This window comes from Thunnus thynnus, chromosome 14 (assembly GCF_963924715.1).
Source record: "Thunnus thynnus chromosome 14, fThuThy2.1, whole genome shotgun sequence".
Classification (NCBI taxonomy): domain Eukaryota; kingdom Metazoa; phylum Chordata; class Actinopteri; order Scombriformes; family Scombridae; genus Thunnus; species Thunnus thynnus.
In genome coordinates, this window is record NC_089530.1 from 8,157,408 (window position 1) to 8,177,183 (window position 19,776).

The 19,776-nt window shown below is 39.6% G+C and overlaps 1 protein-coding gene across 8 annotated transcripts in view; it reads right to left on the bottom strand.

Annotated features, from left to right (window-relative positions):
- The window catches only part of cdh23 (cadherin-related 23), a 186,198-nt gene that overhangs the window by 47,127 nt on the left and 119,295 nt on the right, over positions 1-19,776 (bottom strand). For all 8 annotated transcript variants that reach the window (XM_067609599.1, XM_067609602.1, XM_067609598.1 and 5 more), the window contains 5 exons: positions 7,974-8,038; positions 7,264-7,501; positions 5,199-5,304; positions 4,831-4,958; positions 187-259 (listed from right to left, as the gene is read on the bottom strand). In XM_067609599.1, coding sequence (XP_067465700.1) covers positions 187-259; positions 4,831-4,958; positions 5,199-5,304; positions 7,264-7,501; positions 7,974-8,038 — 610 coding nt within the window. The remainder of the gene's footprint in view (positions 1-186; positions 260-4,830; positions 4,959-5,198; positions 5,305-7,263; positions 7,502-7,973; positions 8,039-19,776) is intronic.

Sequence of the window (19,776 nt, forward strand, 5' to 3'; positions counted from 1 at the left end):
AAAATAAAACATAAAAAAATACCCCCAAGAAGGCAGAGCTATTTGTTGAATATGCTAATAGTAAGGCAATTCCAGCAAGAGGTGACTGCATGTGCTACACAGTGTTTAAGTGCTGTATTGGGTGTGCAGAACAGAAAATGCATTCTAGCAACTTACCAGTAACCTAAAATGTACAAAGTGACTCACCAGCAATAATATTCTCTGGGATTTTGACGATGTAGGATGGCTTGCTGAACTCGGGTGGGTTGTCATTTTCATCCTGGAGGAAGGTATAAACATCAACAACTGCTCAATGTGCTAAACAATGAGAAAATGCAAATGCTACTTAAAAAGAGAAGAACTAAAAAGGGTTTGGAGCTGTCATCACACATTAGCACTGCGATTAACATATTTGGGAATTAAGGCATTAAGGAATGCAAAATGTTTTTAACAAAATGTTGTAGTGTACTGTAGTAGTAGTCATAGTAGTAGTGTCTCTGAGATGAGAGATGATTTAACTGAAGCCTCCAAGAACCACTTTGTTTTATGGCCTTGATCAGTGGCTCTTTGGTCCTGCTTTGGTCCTGTCATCTAATCAACTACTAGTAAACGCTATTAGCTCAACTAACTGTGCTACAATGCAGCAGGCAGTGCATTTACTGCTTTAGCATTGCAGGAGTGAGGCAAAACTTTGTCTGGGCAAGAAGTGGAATAACACGAAAAGCTGAGGTGGATATTAAAAAGAGGACACATTTACATTGATAGGCGATAAAATAATTCCAGTCAACATTATTATTATCATTATTATTATTTTTTTTTAGCCCCCTAAGTCAAATTTGTGTTTTATGGTATTGGATTATACAAATAAAATTGACTTGACTTGATTTGATTATTAATACCATTACCTAAAACAAAGGGTAATCAAGACCGGTAATTTGACTGCAACTTGGAACAATATCCACCATCACATGGACTTTCCCAGAGCATTTATATTTCTCACAACCTCCCACTCATTGACTCTCTTTCACATCAGCAGATCCAGTTGTGTGGCTATTCACAGAGAGGCTCCCCACTGTGTGAGCTGCCGAGAAATGTTAACAGTTTAACAACAGTAACTGGCAACATTATCTATCAGGCTCTGTGTTACACTGGAGCAAAGCATTGTGTGTGTGTGATTCTGCCAGCTACTGATAAACCCCTGCAGTGCGAGTCACGACACTGTGGAGGACAGCGGAGAGAGAGTGAGCGAGAGAGATAGAGAGGGGATACAGGATTGTGAACATCTCTCCCTGCTGGTTTTTGCATCCCAGCACAGATTTCTTCACTCTTTTTAAAGAGTATTTCTCCCTTATGTAGGATGTGTATAGATATGCCTACTGCCCTTGCATATCAAAGAATCTCCCAGCTGGATTCAATTATTCTACTCTGCCATTTCTTCTTTTATGAATAAAAAGTTACATGTATAATGAATGTTTATCAAGGGAAATGAGCTTAAGAGCCAGTAGAGATACTGTTTATGAGTTCTGGTTGCTCATTATATTTTTACTGCTGTATTTATAATATCTTGGCAAAGATCAACAAAACAACAAAAAGATTTACAAAATAACACCTGAATTAGTCTTTTATACAGAATACTCAACAGCATGTATACCACTTTTATATTAAAAATGGTTTAAATGAATATTATCAGGACCTTCTCAAAGTTGTGGAGTAAGATTCTCACTTTGCAACAGAAAAAGGTCATGCAATACATAATCTAATAGTGATCAGATGGTCAGATGGATAACTGCATGTTGGACAGCAAAAAACACTGTGGTCCAACACAGATCAAAGGGTATTCACAGTACCTATTGTGTACAAAATTGAACAAAAAGCATACAAGAAACTAGCCACGAGCCTGTCAGCATGTGTCATACACTGGTGAGAATTGGACAGAGTGTATCCCTTCAAACTGTGACCACAAATAAAACATCTCATGTCAGCCGTGTTGAACAGGCAGACATGATCTCCTCACTGCCTTAAACTAACATCTGACAAAAGGTTTAAAAAGCTATGCTCAGCACAGACAACCTCCACACTGATCTGTAATCAGACACGGATCAGAGGGTATTTTCAGTGGCTCAGATAGTGGAGAAAATATGGAAAAGCATTATATATGTAACAAATGTACTGTGAGACTGTCAGTGCATGACATCATGACGTAGTCTCTTATTCCATATAACATTTACACTCTAAATGATCCAATGTAATCTAAACAGGTTGCAGGGAAATGCGAAACAGAAAATATGTGCAATATCTTTGGGGAATTAGGACCAGAGTATCTTGTTTTTATGTTTGTTAGTTTGTTGGGGTTTTTTTGTCTTTTCATTACATTACATTCTCAGATTCACTGTGTGTGTGAGTAGACTGCTCTAAACTTTTTCCAGTGCCTTAAACTAAGACATTTAGCGATAAGCATGACAAAAGGAACCAAACCAAAAGCACAGATAGCTGCACAGTCTGTGATATAATGGTAAACAAAGCTGTAGTCAGACATGGATCAAAAGGTACTCAGAATAATTCAGACAGTGAGAAAATATTGAAATCCAATATGTAACAATTGTGTACAATTTTTCAGAGTCACACCTGAGGGGAACTTGAATGAAAAGATTTCTGTAAATGTTTGGAGGTTGTCCCTTTGAATGAGGGGGGACTGTGAGGATTTTAGGGTGGCTGCAGCACCAAGAGAGTCATTAAATTCTTCCTGAAAAAACTCCACACCTGACGATATACAAAAAAATGTGAATTAAAAAGATTATCAGCAAAGAGTAAAAAAAACCCATCAACAAACATGTTTTAGACCCTTTTTTAATCGTGCAAGCACAACAACAAGTACAAAGTGATGGAGTCTCCAAGCACACCCGCTTTTGGTTCATGTATGTGCAGCAGTACGAAGTGCAAAAGGGCTGGGTGAAGTGGAATATAGATGGGAGGGTGTGCTGATTGATAAATACACTCTCAGCCTAGTCATATCATGGGTCTCATAGTTCTGAAACAGCTGTGCCAGTCACAGTGAAACATGACAACAATCACTCAGCAAATAGAAAGACCAGGAAATCACAATGCTGTCTGGATGTTGCAGAGTGCCATGACATAAATGCACATCATTACAGGCAGGGCAAATGGTGTTGATTTTTTTTATAGTTATTAGTACAATAACTATATGAATAAATACTAAAAAAAATGTTTGTGGAAGCTATTTACACGATCAGATCAATTCAACACTATTTCAGTCATAATTCTACTGTATGTCACATCACAAATGGTCCTATTTGATGTGACACAACCGCAGTTGCACATTAGAAGACTAAAACAAGAAATGCCAATTTTGGAAAAAAAAAAAAAAAGTTGGAAAGAAGGAAATGATGCACAGGATTAAAGAGCGCTGGTAATCTGACATTTTGTGCATAAAAAGGCAGAATAAATTATGACCGACCTGATGTGTGTGGAGGTGTGTGTGGCTATTTTGTAGCAGCAGTTAAACATGATTTTTGTCTAGGGTGATTTAAATGCATCTATTGGTTGGAGAGTGTTTAATCAAAATACTTGATTTACATTTCAAACATTATTCTGTTATTGTCGCACATTTGCAAATTCTGAGGTTGGCCTTGATCAGTATTTACAATGAATCTTGATACCAGTGTGCATGAAGATGACTCAATTATACGCAGAGCTGGGGGTGAACATAAGGAATCAATTTGCACCCTGTAGAGTGTTAATTACAAGTTAGCTGCTTGGATGGTTGCTTATTACATTCTATTTACTTATTATTTATATTCTATTCATCAAAGATTAATTAAAATTGATTTAATGTTATTCTACTTGTTTTTTTTCCAAACAGTAGCTGTGGCTCATTGAAGCCTGAGAGTCTGAGGAAATTCAGCCAAATACTCAACCAAATTATTTCACTTATTTGGAAAAAAAAAAAAAAAAAAAGATCGGATGAGTGTTTAGGATAAAAATAGTTAGGTCTCCAAGTTTTCATCCTAAGGACCGCAGATATACTGGTCCCACTATCATCATTATATCAAAGAAACTAGATCTGTATTTATGTCTATAACGTGTGTACATTGTGTACAATGCTTAAGGACTGTCCCAGCTAGTGAACGTGCTGAATATTGATGATAAATCAACTGACTTGAGCTCCTCTCATTTTGGGCATGTGATGAATTCAAGTCCCTCAGGCAACAGAGTGTGAGCTGGGGTTCTCAGTGGCAAAATGAGCACATGCTCTGCTGGCTTTGGGATTTAGTCAAACTTGCCTGTCCTCAGTGACCTCTAAAATGGAGTAACCCTGGAACTGCTGAGATCTGACTTTGAAACAGTTTTTGATTCTGAGAACATTAAATCGACGTTTTGATCCATGTGAAAGCCAGTATCACCTAGTATGACACTGAACATTAAACATAAATTAGCACATTTACGTCAATGCAAGGAATAACAACAGTGGAATGATTTGAACTTACAGGGAAAACTAGTCTGCTTTAGCATTGCTATACTGTGCTATATATGGATATTGTTATGGTTGCAGACTGCTCATGTTTATATTTTGGTAATGTTCATAGATTGATGGCTCTGCAGATGACAGGGATGTCAAAAAAGGCTAATGTACTTGCAAAGTACTGGCCTGTCTCTGCAGTCGCTGTATTTGAGGAGGCACTGTTACATGCACCGTTGAGAGTTATTGTGTGTCATGACAGGGCAAGAGTCCAGACAGATGTTAAATAAATTCAATATTTATGTTCTGTTTTTGATGTGAGCATACATCAAAGTACTAAAATGTGTGTGTGCATTTTGCAGGGTTGTACTTACAATCACCTCCACTGTGACAGGGACAGTGCTGTTGAGGGCTGGGTTTCCTCCATCTTTGGCCATCACTGTCAAATAGATCATCCCTTTGGGAACCTGCTCATAGTCCAGAGGCCTGATCACACTAATCACTGGTGGTAAAGAGAAGAGAAATTTAAGGGTTTTTTTGCCTTATTTGTAACTTCCAGCAACATCATGTACACTTAAGTTAGGAAAGTTGTTGGTCAAATGGCAAACAAGCAAAAATTATATAAGCATAAACAGGTGTAAAACTCTATTCGACAACTTCAAATGTGAGTTTAGCTAGTCTAAACATCCAGTACATCATTGCCCACCCACACTGGTAACTGGTATGCCCAAACATATGTTACCTGCGTAGCCTTCCACCATGATGATGCTGAAGTAATCAGGAAAGGCCGAGATCGAAGTGATGGTGTATGTCAGGAAGTTATTCGGAGGAGAATCCTCATCTGTTGCCTGTGGGTGGCCAGACAGGGGTGTGAGAGTAGGAACTGTGAGTGTTTTTAACATATGCCTCAGTGACAGTCAGAAGTCCACAGAGAGAAGTTTTGAGTGAGTGAGACAAGAAGACAGACAGTGTTGCAGGACAGATGCTTAAAACCTGTGTGTTTACACAGCATGAGTGTGTGTGAATCTGTGCATATGTGTGCAGCCAGGAAGCTGTCAGTCACTGACAGCATGTTATTGGACAGATTAAAGCTGATTTTGGCTATTAGTAGCACAGGCGTCAATACTGGATGAACACCAACCGAGCCAAGACAAGCCAAGCAGGCAGAGGACAGATGAAACTATACTTTGTAGGGGTAATCCACAACAATGATGACACCCCCTCATTATTCTCCAGTTGGCAGAAACTTAAACGTCATTCCTCCGGCTGTGAGGAGAGTCTACTGGGTCCTCACCGGCATCGTTAAAGGCTGGACAGGTTGTCAAAAACATTCACTTATATCTCTCCGTAACACGCATATGTCTACTCTTTGATTTAATGCCAAAGTGTTGAGTAAGCAATATCTTTCTTCCCCCACAACTTCCTAAGCTGTGCCTCTCTATACCAGACTGCCTTCCTATATCAAATTTAAACTAAAAGTTTCATTTTAGGCAGTCGTTTACCACTCAGAAAGGTAAGAAGAGTGGAGTGCAGCAAATCAAATAGATGAGTCGCAAAGGAAGGAAAGGATAATAAGTGTAGAGAAAATGAAAAAAAAAAGGTGTGAGAGGTATAGCTGTTAGAAAGCATAAGTATTGCTCTAGGAGACACAAACCTCCCAGGCATTGTTTGGAAAAAGAAAGAAGCAAACAGCAGAAAAGCCTCTCTTTGCTTTGTCTCTCAGCACGTCCTCTTCTGCTATCTATTTCTGTCTTGGGTGTGTGCGTGTATGTGTGTGTGTGTGTGTGTGTGTGTGTGTACGTGTGTGTGTGTGCGTGTGTGTATAGTAGGTTCTAGGGCAAATCGCTGACACACAGAATTGTGCAACTGGGTTCCCCGTTCCTCTCGGGCAGCTTATTAATATCAGCAGCGTTTAAGGTTAGCTCAGACTAATCAAGCACAGTGAGCCAAGCGTTGAGCCCAGTCATCAGCTGAACTCCCTCAATGTAAACGCAAGCCACCACAGTGCACTGTGGCAGGGTAAGCCACCACAGTAACCACTGCCACAAGGGACATAATAGTGTTTCTCTCCAGGGCATAATCAAAGGAAACGCTGAGCCATTAGTTACCATTGTGCCTGTGTACCTTTTCTTTTTGTGTGGCAGTGACGAATGGCCAACACACCAAGATGACCTGTTCTTCTTGGATACAGTGCACACAAACACATACAGTAACTGCATGATTATAGCAACGCAGAGGAAAAAAGGAAGAATGTGGTAGGAGGGAAACAAAAACAAAGGCTTGTGAGTGATGACTGGTGGTATTATGAGTCAGGATGAGATCCTCTGTTGTAGGTGTAGTTTTTATTTGAATGTACTGTCTATTCTTGCAGTTATCCTTGTGTGAGTGCACAGTGCTATTGCTATACCTACTTACATGTGCATGTGTGTGTCTCTGGGTGTGTCTGCAGACTGTCTTTAAAATTAAACACAATCCAATCCACTGTGACAAAATGTTATAGAAATAATAACATTCTTCAATCAATGACATTTTTTTGCATCTAGCAATATAGTCCTTTGACTACAGCTATGTGGTTGCTAAGTAACACTATAGTACTATTAAGAGTGCTGATGTGGGTTTACTTTATTAATATTTAAAGTGAATGATAGTCACACATGTATGTTTATAGGGTATTTTACAGCTACAGCATAAACACTTTTATGATTCTATCTTGTAAAAGGAATATACTCTTGGTGTTATGTGTGGTCTGTTTTATGACCTTCCTTTTTTTATACTTAACATGCGTGCATATGTTTTAAACGCCTCACCCTGACTCGTGCCACCGACTGGACAGCCTGTTCGTTCTCTCTCAGTGAGCCCACGTATGCCTCCTTCTGGAAGAGTGGTGCGTTGTCATTGACATCTAACACATTGACCCGGATCCTGCCTGTTGTCTCCTCCCCACCTCCATCCCTCGCCAGCACAGTCAGCGTGAAGCGGCGCATCAACTCATAGTCCAGACTGGCCCGCAGAGTGACCCAGCCCGTCTCAGCATCCAATGAAAACCTGCAAGAGACAAACAAGTTAATTAGAGGGAGATTATTATGAAATCATCTTCTTCTCGATATAATCTATCTTCTTATTACATTAAGAAAATGTAATTTTAAGCATGGTTGCAGCAATAAAAATAAAAAATAATTTTTCAGTTAGGGTAACAGAGGAACAAATCAACAGGGAAAAGGCCAAACTGGGTGAGGTAAACTAAAACATCATTCTATTTTGATACACAGGAGGTAAATGAATAGCTTATGTGAATGTGGTGTTTAAATTTTGTAGCCTGAAGAGAGCAGGCGTAATGAAAAACGCCAGACATCGTTGTAGCTCAGCTGTCTCTGGTGAGGCTGAGTGGCAGAAACAGTGCAGGACAAGTGTTCACAAGTGGTCACAACAAATGAAACATGAATGTGATGTGTGTTTTTGTGTGAACTGTATGATAATGTGTGTGTGAGTTCTGTGTGTGTGTACAGCTGTGTCTTACTGGTCTGGCTCGTCACTGAAGTAGTAATGAACATTCCCGAATGTGCCTACATCTCCGTCTGTAGCCTGGACAGAAAAGACAGGGAAAAAAAAGTTTAGTTTTAACATCATGTTTACTTGATTCAGCTTATATTGTCCATCAGTTTTGTTTCTCGTTCCACTTTTTCCTCTTTTTTTTTTTGTTTCTCATCTACTCTGGGTCTTATTTCACTGTTAAAATTTCTGCTTCTCTTTCAGAATTAATTTTCATGTGGTAAAAACAAGAGTCATGCTAGTGGCTTTTTCAGGCTGCATGTAGTTAAGCACAGCGATGCTTTGAGCTAAGTGCTCACATCAGCCTGTAAACATGCTCACCGTGATAATGCTAGCATGTTGACGTTAAGCTTGTATAATTCTTACCATGTTCACTTAGTTTAGCGTGTTAGCATGCATGCTAACATGCTAATTAGTTCTAAACCCAAAGTACACCTGAGGCTGATGGGAATGTCATTAGTTTTGCAGGTATTTGGTCATAAATCAAAGTATTGGACACATTTGGACCTGATGATGACACTAGATGAAACGGTCAAGGGATCAGAGTTTCAATCATCTTCTGGGAACCACAAATGTCTATACCAAATTTCAAGGCAAGATACAGCATTTGCTAGTTGTCGAGATATTTCAACAAAAATAAGAAATGTAAACCTCATGGTGTCACTGGAGGAACAGACAAGGGATCACTAAGGTCAGTAGGAATCATCCTGTGGGAAACATAAATGTCTATACCAGATTTCATGGTAATACACTGCAAAGTTGTCCAGATATTTCACTCTGAACCAAAAATGTCAACCTGCTGGTGGTGCTAGAGGAAAAGCCAGTTGATAACCAAAGTTCTTAGTATACATCGGCAGGGAACCATGAATACCAGTACAAGGGTTGGTGCCAATTCATCCAGAAGATATTGAGATATTTCACTGAATAATTAAAAACTTATTCTAGACAAAAAGAAGTCAAGGAAACTGAACCTGTAGCCTCTGGAAAAAATCTTTTGATGTTTGTCAAGATTTTTCACTCTGATCCAGAAATGGATGATCACCGAAGTCAGTAGGATACATCTTTTGGAGAACATGGATGTCTGTAGCAAATTTCATGGCAATCCATCTCCTAGATTTCGATATAGTTGACCTCGACCAAAGTTGTGGACTGACTGACAGATCGGCATTAGGGCAACAACTCTATAATCTATTAATCAAGTTTTATATTAAGTGTCTACAGATTGTTATTATGTGTTGCTGCCTTTTTCACATGCTATTGTGAAAACTAGTTCACGGCGTACTGTTACCACAGACACAGAGCGCCAGGTACAAGGTGCATTTTGCTATCAGCAAATTTGGATTTTGTGACAACCAGAAATTCCTGACTGACATCTTCATCAAAACATATATTATCATGTTAACATAACTGTTGTTGTATAATTTCTTAGCATACATTTGCACTTGTGTCTATGTGTGTGCATGCATACGTGTGTCCTTAACAGCAGTTTTTAATGACATGATACACCCAAATGGCTGCATAAAATAATCAGTTTATGAGTTTTGCTCAGTTACCAAACTTTCTCACTCCAACAGCTGTCTATGACTGTGTGACTTTATGATAAAACATGCAAACCACGCTTCATTCTCCGGAGGTGTTGATTGAATAAAACATTTAAATTCATTTTCCTCGCCCACATGACCCACTGCTTCCATATGGAATAAGGGAGACATTACTGTTGGAAAAAAATCTATCTTTAAGCAAAATTGGGTTGATAAAGGTATTATTTATGTAAGTGATCTCTTTGATGCTAACGGTACATTGTTTAGTTATGAACCATTCCTTCTTGTCAAATCCTTTCCTGTAACAAAATTGAATTATGTAACGAAAGCTATTCCTAATGGTCTATCCCATCTAATGAAGAGACATCTTCAATTTCTAGTCGCACTGAGGATAGAACCCTTTTTGATGATAAATGGTATTGACATTATGAATACTAAATGCAACAATAAACACATATGTAATACATTCTATGAAAGAAGAGAAATTACTCTTAGAGGAAATGCTTTTGGGACATTTTTATGGGTACTGATTGGCAGAGGGCATGGCTATTACCATATTGATTCTCTATTGCCAATAAGATTAAAGAAGTACACGTCAAAATTTTACACAATATTTATCCAACAAATCTATATTTCTCTAATTTTTTCGATATTGAAAACAAATGTAATTTTTGCAATGATGAACCAAAATCTTAAATGCATTTATTTTACAATTGTATACATTCAGTTACTTTTTGGACTCTAATGAAAGATTATATATTGTGTAAAACTAATCATAAATGACAAAAAAATACACATTTTGAACATGATGAATATAACAGTGAATTCATTGTAAACTTGTTGATTCTATATGGTAAATTTCACATACATAAATGCAAAATACAAAAGTTACCCTCAATTTCACTGGATTTTTATATGAATTTAAAGAATACATTAAGACTTATAAACACTAAATTAACACTAAACTAAATTGTCAAACTGTACGGTGAGCTCTTTAAAGAAGAATAATGTATGTTTTTTAATCATAATTTTATATTAATGAAGTTTATTTATCCCAAATCTGTTCATTATTATTATCATTATTATTAATTTAAATTCATATTCTTGTTTCTTTGTATACCATTATGTTGAGTAGATGTCTGAACTGTTTGTATATTTGAATGTTTTCTCAATAAAGATTGCCCCACTGCTTCCTTAAAAGCAGCAACAACTGCCGTCATATGTTTTGCAGATAAAATGGGTGTCAAAGAAATGCCACATAAAGAGCACCACTTTCAGGAATCTTGTACTTTATGAAACGCCACATTAACACAATCTTTCTTTGTAAACACATGCATGCGCATGTGCACACGTGCACTGACGGGTGCACACAGAGTGTTGTGTCGGCGCTGATGGATCGCGGCTGGAGAGGCTGTTGTAATAGAGTTTCACTTCAGTGGCTCTGCAGTCAGTTGAAGGGCCAAACCCGAACGTGTCTGCAGCCTGCTCTGTCAACCACGATGCTGGTCACTGTGATTTAGTGATGCCCTGATACCGACCTTATTACGTGGGACTGTGTTTGTGTGTGTAGGGCACATGCTGTTTCGCATGTGGCTGACACTTAAAAATTTGTGTGCGAGTGTGTGTGTTCATATGTATTATGTTGAATGAAGGGAGTCTTTGCAGTTGTATTTGCTTTAGAATGTGTGTGTGTGTATACACAAGCAAATGGGCTAAAACATATTTTAGGTTTTTGGCTGAGAATTTGGATGTATATGTGCACATTTTAGTGTGTGAGGGAATATCTGTGCCTTTTAAATCAAATGCATTTATGGATATGTGTGTGTGTGTGTGTGTCAATGTCTGTCTGTGTGTGAATGCCCATCTAGGATGCCTCTCACAGATGGAACAACGGCTGCAGCAATCAACGTGTTTTTTCTCCCCCTTCTAAAAATTACACCATGCTGTTTAGCTCAATTTCACAGAGAGCTTCCACCACATCGTCCTGGATGGTGAATCGATGCTTCTTTTTAATGTCCCTCGCTTTGTTGTCAAGTGCACTGAAGCACATCCTGCTGAACGCGTCGAGAGTGGGACACTAAATACATTTGAGGTGTTTGGGACTCCAGTCAGGTTCTTATATTAACCTTTAAGTTTTCATCTGTCCTGTCTCAATGACCTCATTATTTAATGCCACTCAACTGCTTCTCTCCCTCTCTCTTTTTGCATTCCTACCCACCCCTCCTCCTTCTTTATCTTTCCCTTTTTCCTTCTGTCTTTACCTCACTTTCCTCCCTGCATCCAGAGCTCCGCCTCCGTTTCCACTGTCTCCCCACTCCTCTACATATCTCCCTTAGCACACTCTTTCCCCTCGATGCCTCCGTCCCTCCTTTGCTCCCAGGTGAGTGACAGGCCCATAAGTGCTCCAATGATAGCAGTGGGGGTGTTAGCGTGACAGCTATCGAAGCGGTGACAAGAGCCGGGCTCAGCCAGGGAGCTAATACTGCCTCAGCCGCCGGGCACCTCTCGCCATGACGATAGACAGAGGGGGAGAGAGAGAGAGACAGAGAGAGGGAAATAAAGAGAGGAAAAGACGATAGCCATCTTTTCTCCCCCTCCCATCATTCACTGACCCGTTCCCTTTCCCCCACCAAACAATCACCATGACAGTGCGGACCAGTCACTTTGCCAACTGCTTGCCAAAGACTTTCAACTTTAGTCGCAGAAGGCCCGCAGCAGATGGATGGGAGAGATTGGTGTGAGCTGGGATTTTCTGTAACTTAACACCATGGGCCTGAATCCTTGACACCAGGGTATTATGCATTTGCCCCTTGTTGCCTTGGTAGTTTAAACTTTTTTTGGTTGGGGAGTTGGAGGTGTTTGAAAAGTTGGCGAGGTGGAGAGCACAGGGAGGGAGCGAGTATAAGATTTAATGAGGGAAGAAATGACATGGAAATAAAGCTGGGCAATGTGCCTAACTAATGTGCCTAATAACCTCACTGACAATTACAACAAGCATTTAAAGCACAGCGATGGTTCACAGGGATAAATAACTTTCATGCCAAAAAAAGCAGTGCTGATGGATTCATAAAACATTATTTTTAGGGACCATACAAAAACTCAAAAGAGTTATAAAAAGAGCTACAAAAAATGTAGGAGTAGGCCCAATATGCCCAAAAATGATTTAATGGCAGCATGTGTTGAAGATAAATACAGGGCTCAGACTGCAGTGGTGAAAATCTCCTCAGTGCTAAAAAGCAGAGCACTGAGGTATCAGAGCCAGCATTCTGATCAAAATCCAAACTAAGTTGTTAAGGAGTTTCTGCACAAAGAGTCAGTGCGCTGCTGATTGCCAATATAAACTCGGCAAACCCCAGGGTCCTCAGGCAGTAACTACAAAAGAGAAATTAGTTCTCAGTTGACCAGTTTGGTTAAATGATGTGTTTCTTCCCATCAGAGAGGCGAAGCCAGCAGCACAATTCTATGTGAGTGTGTCTCGGCACGTATGTGGGTCTACCTGTGTACTGGTGCGCTCATTTGTGTGCCTGCAAGCCTGTTAATGCAAGTGTGACAGTATGTGTGTACATGTGTATGACTGGATGTGTGCTGTGTGCTGTGTTTGTGTATGCAAAATATTATGTGCATGTGAAAAGGATACACATGGACAGAGATGCACAGTGTTTCCAGGACCATTCAGTCTTGGGGTAAATATGCAACCCAACCATTTACAGTGTAAACTCCTATTATCACACTCAATTGCTTTCAAGAGAAAGCAGAAATGAGAGCTTCCCCTGACAGATAGTCAGGGGGTAGTACGTGTGAGTCTGTGTGTGTCTGTGTATGAGCTGGGGCTGGGTTGGAAGGGGTACAGGAGCAGATTATCAGCCCAGCTATCTCATGGACAGCGAGGGAGGTTACAGTTGCACAGGCTTTTCTATCTTGAGTGAGCTGGAATTTGAATTGATTGGCTCCTAAAATTGCTTTTTCTGCAGGAGCTGTGAGAGGCATGGCAAAGGAAACCAATTACTGGCTGTCAAAGCCTGCTGTCAAAATAGAGATGACCCCCAGTCCAAACACAGACAACCTCCTCTGTCTCAGTGTTGCACACCTAAACACAACCACAGAGAACAGACAACATACATACACCCACACATGCACGCACACACACACACACACACACACACACACACACACACACACACACACACACACACACACACACACACACACACACACACAAGCCACCACAGTAAAGATATCCAGTTTCTGACAATCATTGTGGGTGAGACAATGATGAAGACACGGTTGTCAGGTTATCTTCCTCAGCTGTGGTTCCTCAGCTGTGGTTAGCTCATCTCATGCAGGCTTGTTTAAAAGCTCTGTGTCTCATTTTATCACATTTTCTCTGTCCATGACAAGATCACAGATCAGTCTTCACAAATGCTTTACAAGAGGGATAGAGAGAACAGTTATATTTAAACAAGCACCTCTTGGTGCTAATCCTCTGCATATGCTAGTTTATGTGTGTGTGAGATGCACAAAGCAGAGTCATGGTCATATTACATGTTCCATACTGTATACTTCTGCATATTTAAGCAGGACATCATCTCAGCAAAATTACATGCCTGTGGATCGTCAGTGTGGAGTTTTTGGTTCCCACTGTACTCACAGCTTTACCAAGGCTCCATGGGAATCACATGCTCATTTTTAGGGTGAGATGCACATGTCCTACCCGTACATTACAGTTTATAACACTTGCATAAATATTTTTCTTCACATCAGGTCTCCTGGATAATCATCAGTAAGAAATATGCAAAAGCCATGCAAAGAGCTTTGTTGTAGATTAAAAGATAGGTTCACATTTTTTCCAAGTCTGTCTTCAAACATACTCACATGCCCATATGTACTTTTATACAGCCACTGGTGGCTGAAATTGTAGTGGCTGCGAAGGGACTCTTTCTCAATTCCAATTTAAGTGATGGAGGACAAAATCCACAGTTCTTGTTCTGTGCAAAGATTTATCCTTAACTTTACTCAAAGCTAATATGAGGCCTCAGCAGCCAGAGTCAGTCAAATCAAGTGGGTATCTGTCTAGTTAGAGTCTTTGTCTTTCTTTGGACAGCGTTCTCTTGCTGAGCTGCAGTGGAGGGACAGTAACACAAAGAGGCAATTTTGCACTAAATAGACTGTAACCTTGAAAAATAACCCATTTATTTGTTTAAGTCAGACTGCATAAGCCTCATATTAACTATGGCTGGACTTCAGAATTCATTTTTACTCAGAATGAGAACTGTAGATTTTGTCCCCCATCACTTATATTGGAGTAACTTTAAAAAAAGGATATCTCCACTTACGGTATGGACAGACAGCAGTAAAAAGAACTGTTTCAATGTACATATGGGTATACTGTATGAGTATTGTTTTAAGACAGACTTGAATTAATGTGAATCTATCCTTTAAGACAAGCGGATTTAAATGATAAAACATTTGGTTTTGTAAAATAATATCAAAATGGAGAACAAGTCAAAGATATATGTTTGGTGGTCACAATACAACTCAAGGTATAATTGAAAGAAAGACGTAAGTGAAAGCCTGAATTTAACTTTAACTTGGTATCTTGGTCTATTTTTCTGTGTACAGTAACTGCCATGGGACTGTGCAGAACCCGTTCTAGTTTCTGATCAACACTACAGAGCAGAGAACAGCAGCCTGAGACCATGTTAGGGCTAATTGGAGATTTGACCAATTAATGATCACATATCATAAACAGCTACTTACTAAATACTCCTGCTACTAAACTAATGAGTGAATTGATACACCCATCCTTAATTTTTAGATCACACACTCAAATATAAAGTTAATGCTGTGTGATATGACGCAAAACCAAACCTCCTCAGCAATGACAAAATGAAAAATCCCTGGATCATCATTCACCGAAGACCTAGCGCATCCCCCAGCTGTGACCTAGAGCACCTGCGGGGGTTGATGGGAGCTGTGTGTTTTTACTGCGGATACTTTAGCGTAATGGCGATGTCGAGCGTACGTTTACGACTGCTTTATTCCTCTAAACCATTAACGAGCAGGTGGGGGTGCTCACAGCAACTGCTTCCTGCCGACAGAATTGAACAGCCTGTTTCTATTATCTCCTGACCACCCAGATAACAGCCAGGCATGGAGAGAGAGAAAGAGAGAGGGACAGAGAGAGAGAGACAGAGAGAGAAAGAGAGAGCGCATGAGAGAGGTGCAACTTTTAACAATGTATACTTTTGTAAAAGATAAGTCCAATAAAGTGGAGTGGATGTCTTCACATTATACTGTGACAGCTTGCAAGATTAATTTTACCGTTTGCATGCATATGCAGCTACTATATAATGATTCTAACCACATGTGAACAGCTAAAAAAACAGCTGTTACCTCTAGAATAAAGAAAAGAGGCAGCTAGAGACGGAGAAAGAGAGGACTGTATTGGGCACATAAGCTGGGGACACAGTTTGAGCTGCCAGTGAAAAGGCTTAATGCAGAGCTCTCTGTGGCTGGCAGCGTCACTTTGCCGACAGGCCTTCGTCCTCCCCCTCTCTTTCTGTTTGTCCTCAATGATGAAGGAACAAGATTAGCACAATAACAGGGAGAATGTACAGAACAGGGAGGATGTAAAGAGTAAAGACTACACTGGGGACACACTGAATACAAGTGACAAAGCAGCCATGTACATGCTATTTACAGTATTGTTATTTGTTGAAGGGGTAGAGCTGAGGTCAAGACATGACGCAATCACGATGGACATTTTAAAATTGAAGACAATTATGAATGTATCTACTGTAACTAGGACGGTATTTAAAATGCTGCAACACAGTGGTGAAATTTTTTATCGGTGTTGTCTGTACTCAATGGATGGATGAACGGGTTAGTGATAATGATACCGAACCAACTCTAGGAAAGTTCAGACATTTCACAAGTTGCGACGCCCCGCCTGCTCTCCTCTACACTGTGTACCCGTTCACACCCATGATAAGCTCCCCATTATTTACAGTGACTGTGTGTGAGCTAACAGAGGAGAGAGCTGGGGCTCACCCATTTTATTATAATAATGAATTATAATTACTGTTGTGACTATTACTCCATAAAGGCCTGTCTAAACAGTGGCGGAAGCGAAACATCCTCTACTCTGTAATTTATAAGCTTCTGCTGGAGGCATTTATCATTGTGTCTTAGCCCTCAAACACACGGGATCTACACAGAGTCCGTAAAGCACACAGAGAACATGTCATTAGTAGAACAAGTGTGGTTAACATCACCAAGACTCCTGAAATGAGGAGTTGCGTACACAGCCACGGGGGATACTGGTCTAGTACTAGCATCTGATATGTTTTTTAGAGCACAAAGAACAACAGGTGCAGGTAAACTCCGCTTCTATATGCATATTAGGTTGGCATATATCCTCAACAAATACATACATATCCTCAGAGGTAGAGCCTAATGGGTAGAAAGATGTAGAATGAGTTGAAACCATGGCAGAGACAGACAAAAAACTACAGGGTGAATCAATGCAACACCTGAAATCCATTAGCAATCTAATGGCAAAACAGAGAAAGGGAAAAACAACAATAACTCAGGGCATATAATAAATAAGAAGTGAAAGAAGGCATATTCTCTGAAACCCAAAGAGGGAAAATCAGAGTGATTCCATTGATACGAACAGCTGCTGGTGTCTAAAGCCTCCAGGGTAGGAAAGAGACAGAAAGAGAGAGTGAGAGAGAAAAGGACCCAGACAAAAGAGTAAATCACAATAAATATTTATAATGATAAGTAATGCTGCAGACCATAAATATTAAACAGCCCCTGCATCTGTGTGTTTGTGTTCGTGTGTGTGTACTTGTATGTTGAGCATAAGTGTCCATGGGGATGCAAGAGCGAGCACTGAGTAATGCATTGACTAACACTGTACATAAGCTCTGATCAGATGAGCTATGAATATTAACCCAAACAAAGCCTTTCAATTACATTATCACATTGCTTGTTGGGCACTTTTCAAGAGCAACTGGGAACAACATGCATAATTTCAATTAGCATAGGTATAAAGCATTATATAAACATCATCCAGACTCCACCCTCTTTACATACAAACCACTCTCACCACATTATTGATATAATGCACAACTGCAGAAACACTTTCATGCTCAGAAACACAGCACTTGTACCAAACTCTTGACAATAATTACCTTATTGTGAGAGAAACTATTATCAGTCTAATAGTTAGTCTGCTAGCAGGGGATGAAACCTAATTTGATGATTCTCTCTGCTATTGTTGTTGCCATAAACATGGACGTCCAGATTGCGTTACAAAGGTAATTTGCTCATTTGTTTGCACTTCAGTCACTTGATCTATGGATACAGTTTTCATCACTGAAAATGTTCTCAAATCAAGTGGTGATGTGAAAAAGTATAGCTAATATAGCAACAAACAAACAGGCCTTTTTTGACCAACTCAAGGGGCAAATCACATGCTTCAATTCAAAATATGATTCTAAAGATATCAACAATGTTCCCTAAAATGATCCTTTTTTCTTTGACTGTTGTGTAATGTAAAACCCTCTTTTCAGCCCAGATGACTTATTGGTCATGATGATACCAGTGTTTCCCCTGTATTTGTTCTGCAGCGGTGCACCACCACTGCAAAATCAGGAGCGCTGCTGCAAAATTTCACACGATCATTAGTATGAATGGGCTACTAATGATTTTCATTCACACACTGTGCAAGCACAATAACACCCTAGTTACTGTGGAAGTGATCCTCCATCTCCTCATTCCTCCAAGCACATCTATGTGAAAGGTACTGTTATAAGAGTAGCATAACTCCATTAAGGAATAGGGCAGTGCGTAATGTGTGTGCATAGCAATTGTGTGGTTGAGCAAGTGGCAGAAAAGTGACGGTGATGTGAGCGGAGGAGAGGAAAAGGTTAGCAGTAAATTGTAAATCTGACAGTAAATGTATAGTGCAGGCTACAGTGTGTCAGTTAATAAATGTAATAAAAGACATGAGAGTAGAATCAATCTTCTAATCTAACTCTCGACAAGAAACAAATAAGCATTTTTACAAAAATGTCTTGATACTTGTTTTAATGAATTCATTTGTGTGAGTGTTTGTCATTGTATATTGTGGCGGGCTGGCCAGGCCACCTTGAGAGATTAAGAATGAAAGAGTGGTGCTAAAACATAATTTGGCCACCATCTGTTGTACCTCACAGCCATCTGACAGAGAGCACTGTGAGGCTAACAATCTGGTTATATCGTAATGCCTTGAGTCGTTCACTGCACTTAACAATACAGGGAAAAAGAAAAGGCAGCTGCAGAGAGCTCTAATATAAAGTACAGAATAAAATGAGCTTAAGCTAAGTATAAATGTATTAAAATTCCTGTAATAACAGACCCAGTTGTTAGAGACCTCACACATTCACTTTGTCACAATTAACACTTCAACTCAACATGTTTTTCTGCAGTTGGTGAACAACATAATATGTCCTTGGCAGTGGAGTGATAGACAGGATAAGTTATTATTTTACCTGGGGCTGACTCACAGGAGTGGGTTGAAAAGTGCTCTAGCACAGGACTGAATGTAATCAAGGCTAGTTTTACATCTATGTACTCTATGCTTTACAATATATAACCAGAGCAAATGATTCATTAAGAAATATGACCTATTACATTTACAGGAGGGACATCACCCCTCTATAATTTCTCAATTGCTGCTTGAACAACAGTAGTTTGATGAATTTAACTTCCTTCTGTTCTTCACTATAGACTTTATAAAAAAAATAATGTATGCAATACATGGATGCAATACCCATTTCAAAATAAATATCTCATTATTCACACAAACACAAGTGAGGCGGCAGTTGCTTGTTTGATCAGACTGCAGTATATAAATAAACAGTCTCCACTTTATTTATTGGATTACAACCGTTGTAACTTCCTGTCTAAATTACTAATGAACTAAATTATGACAGACTCACATTGGTAAACAAATCTGTGCAAACACATTACTGGACACACACACACACACACATTAGATGGTAATAATATGGGATAACAAATGGAGGAAGGCCTACAGTGACTTTGTCTGGTTTTAGCCATGTGCTGACCTTGAGGGAGTTCAGGGAGATAGTAGTGTACTGTATGTGTGTGTGAGAATGTGTGCGTGTGTGTGTCTGTTTCCATTTCTCAACCTCAGAGCCAAGCTAGCTGAGTGTGGGA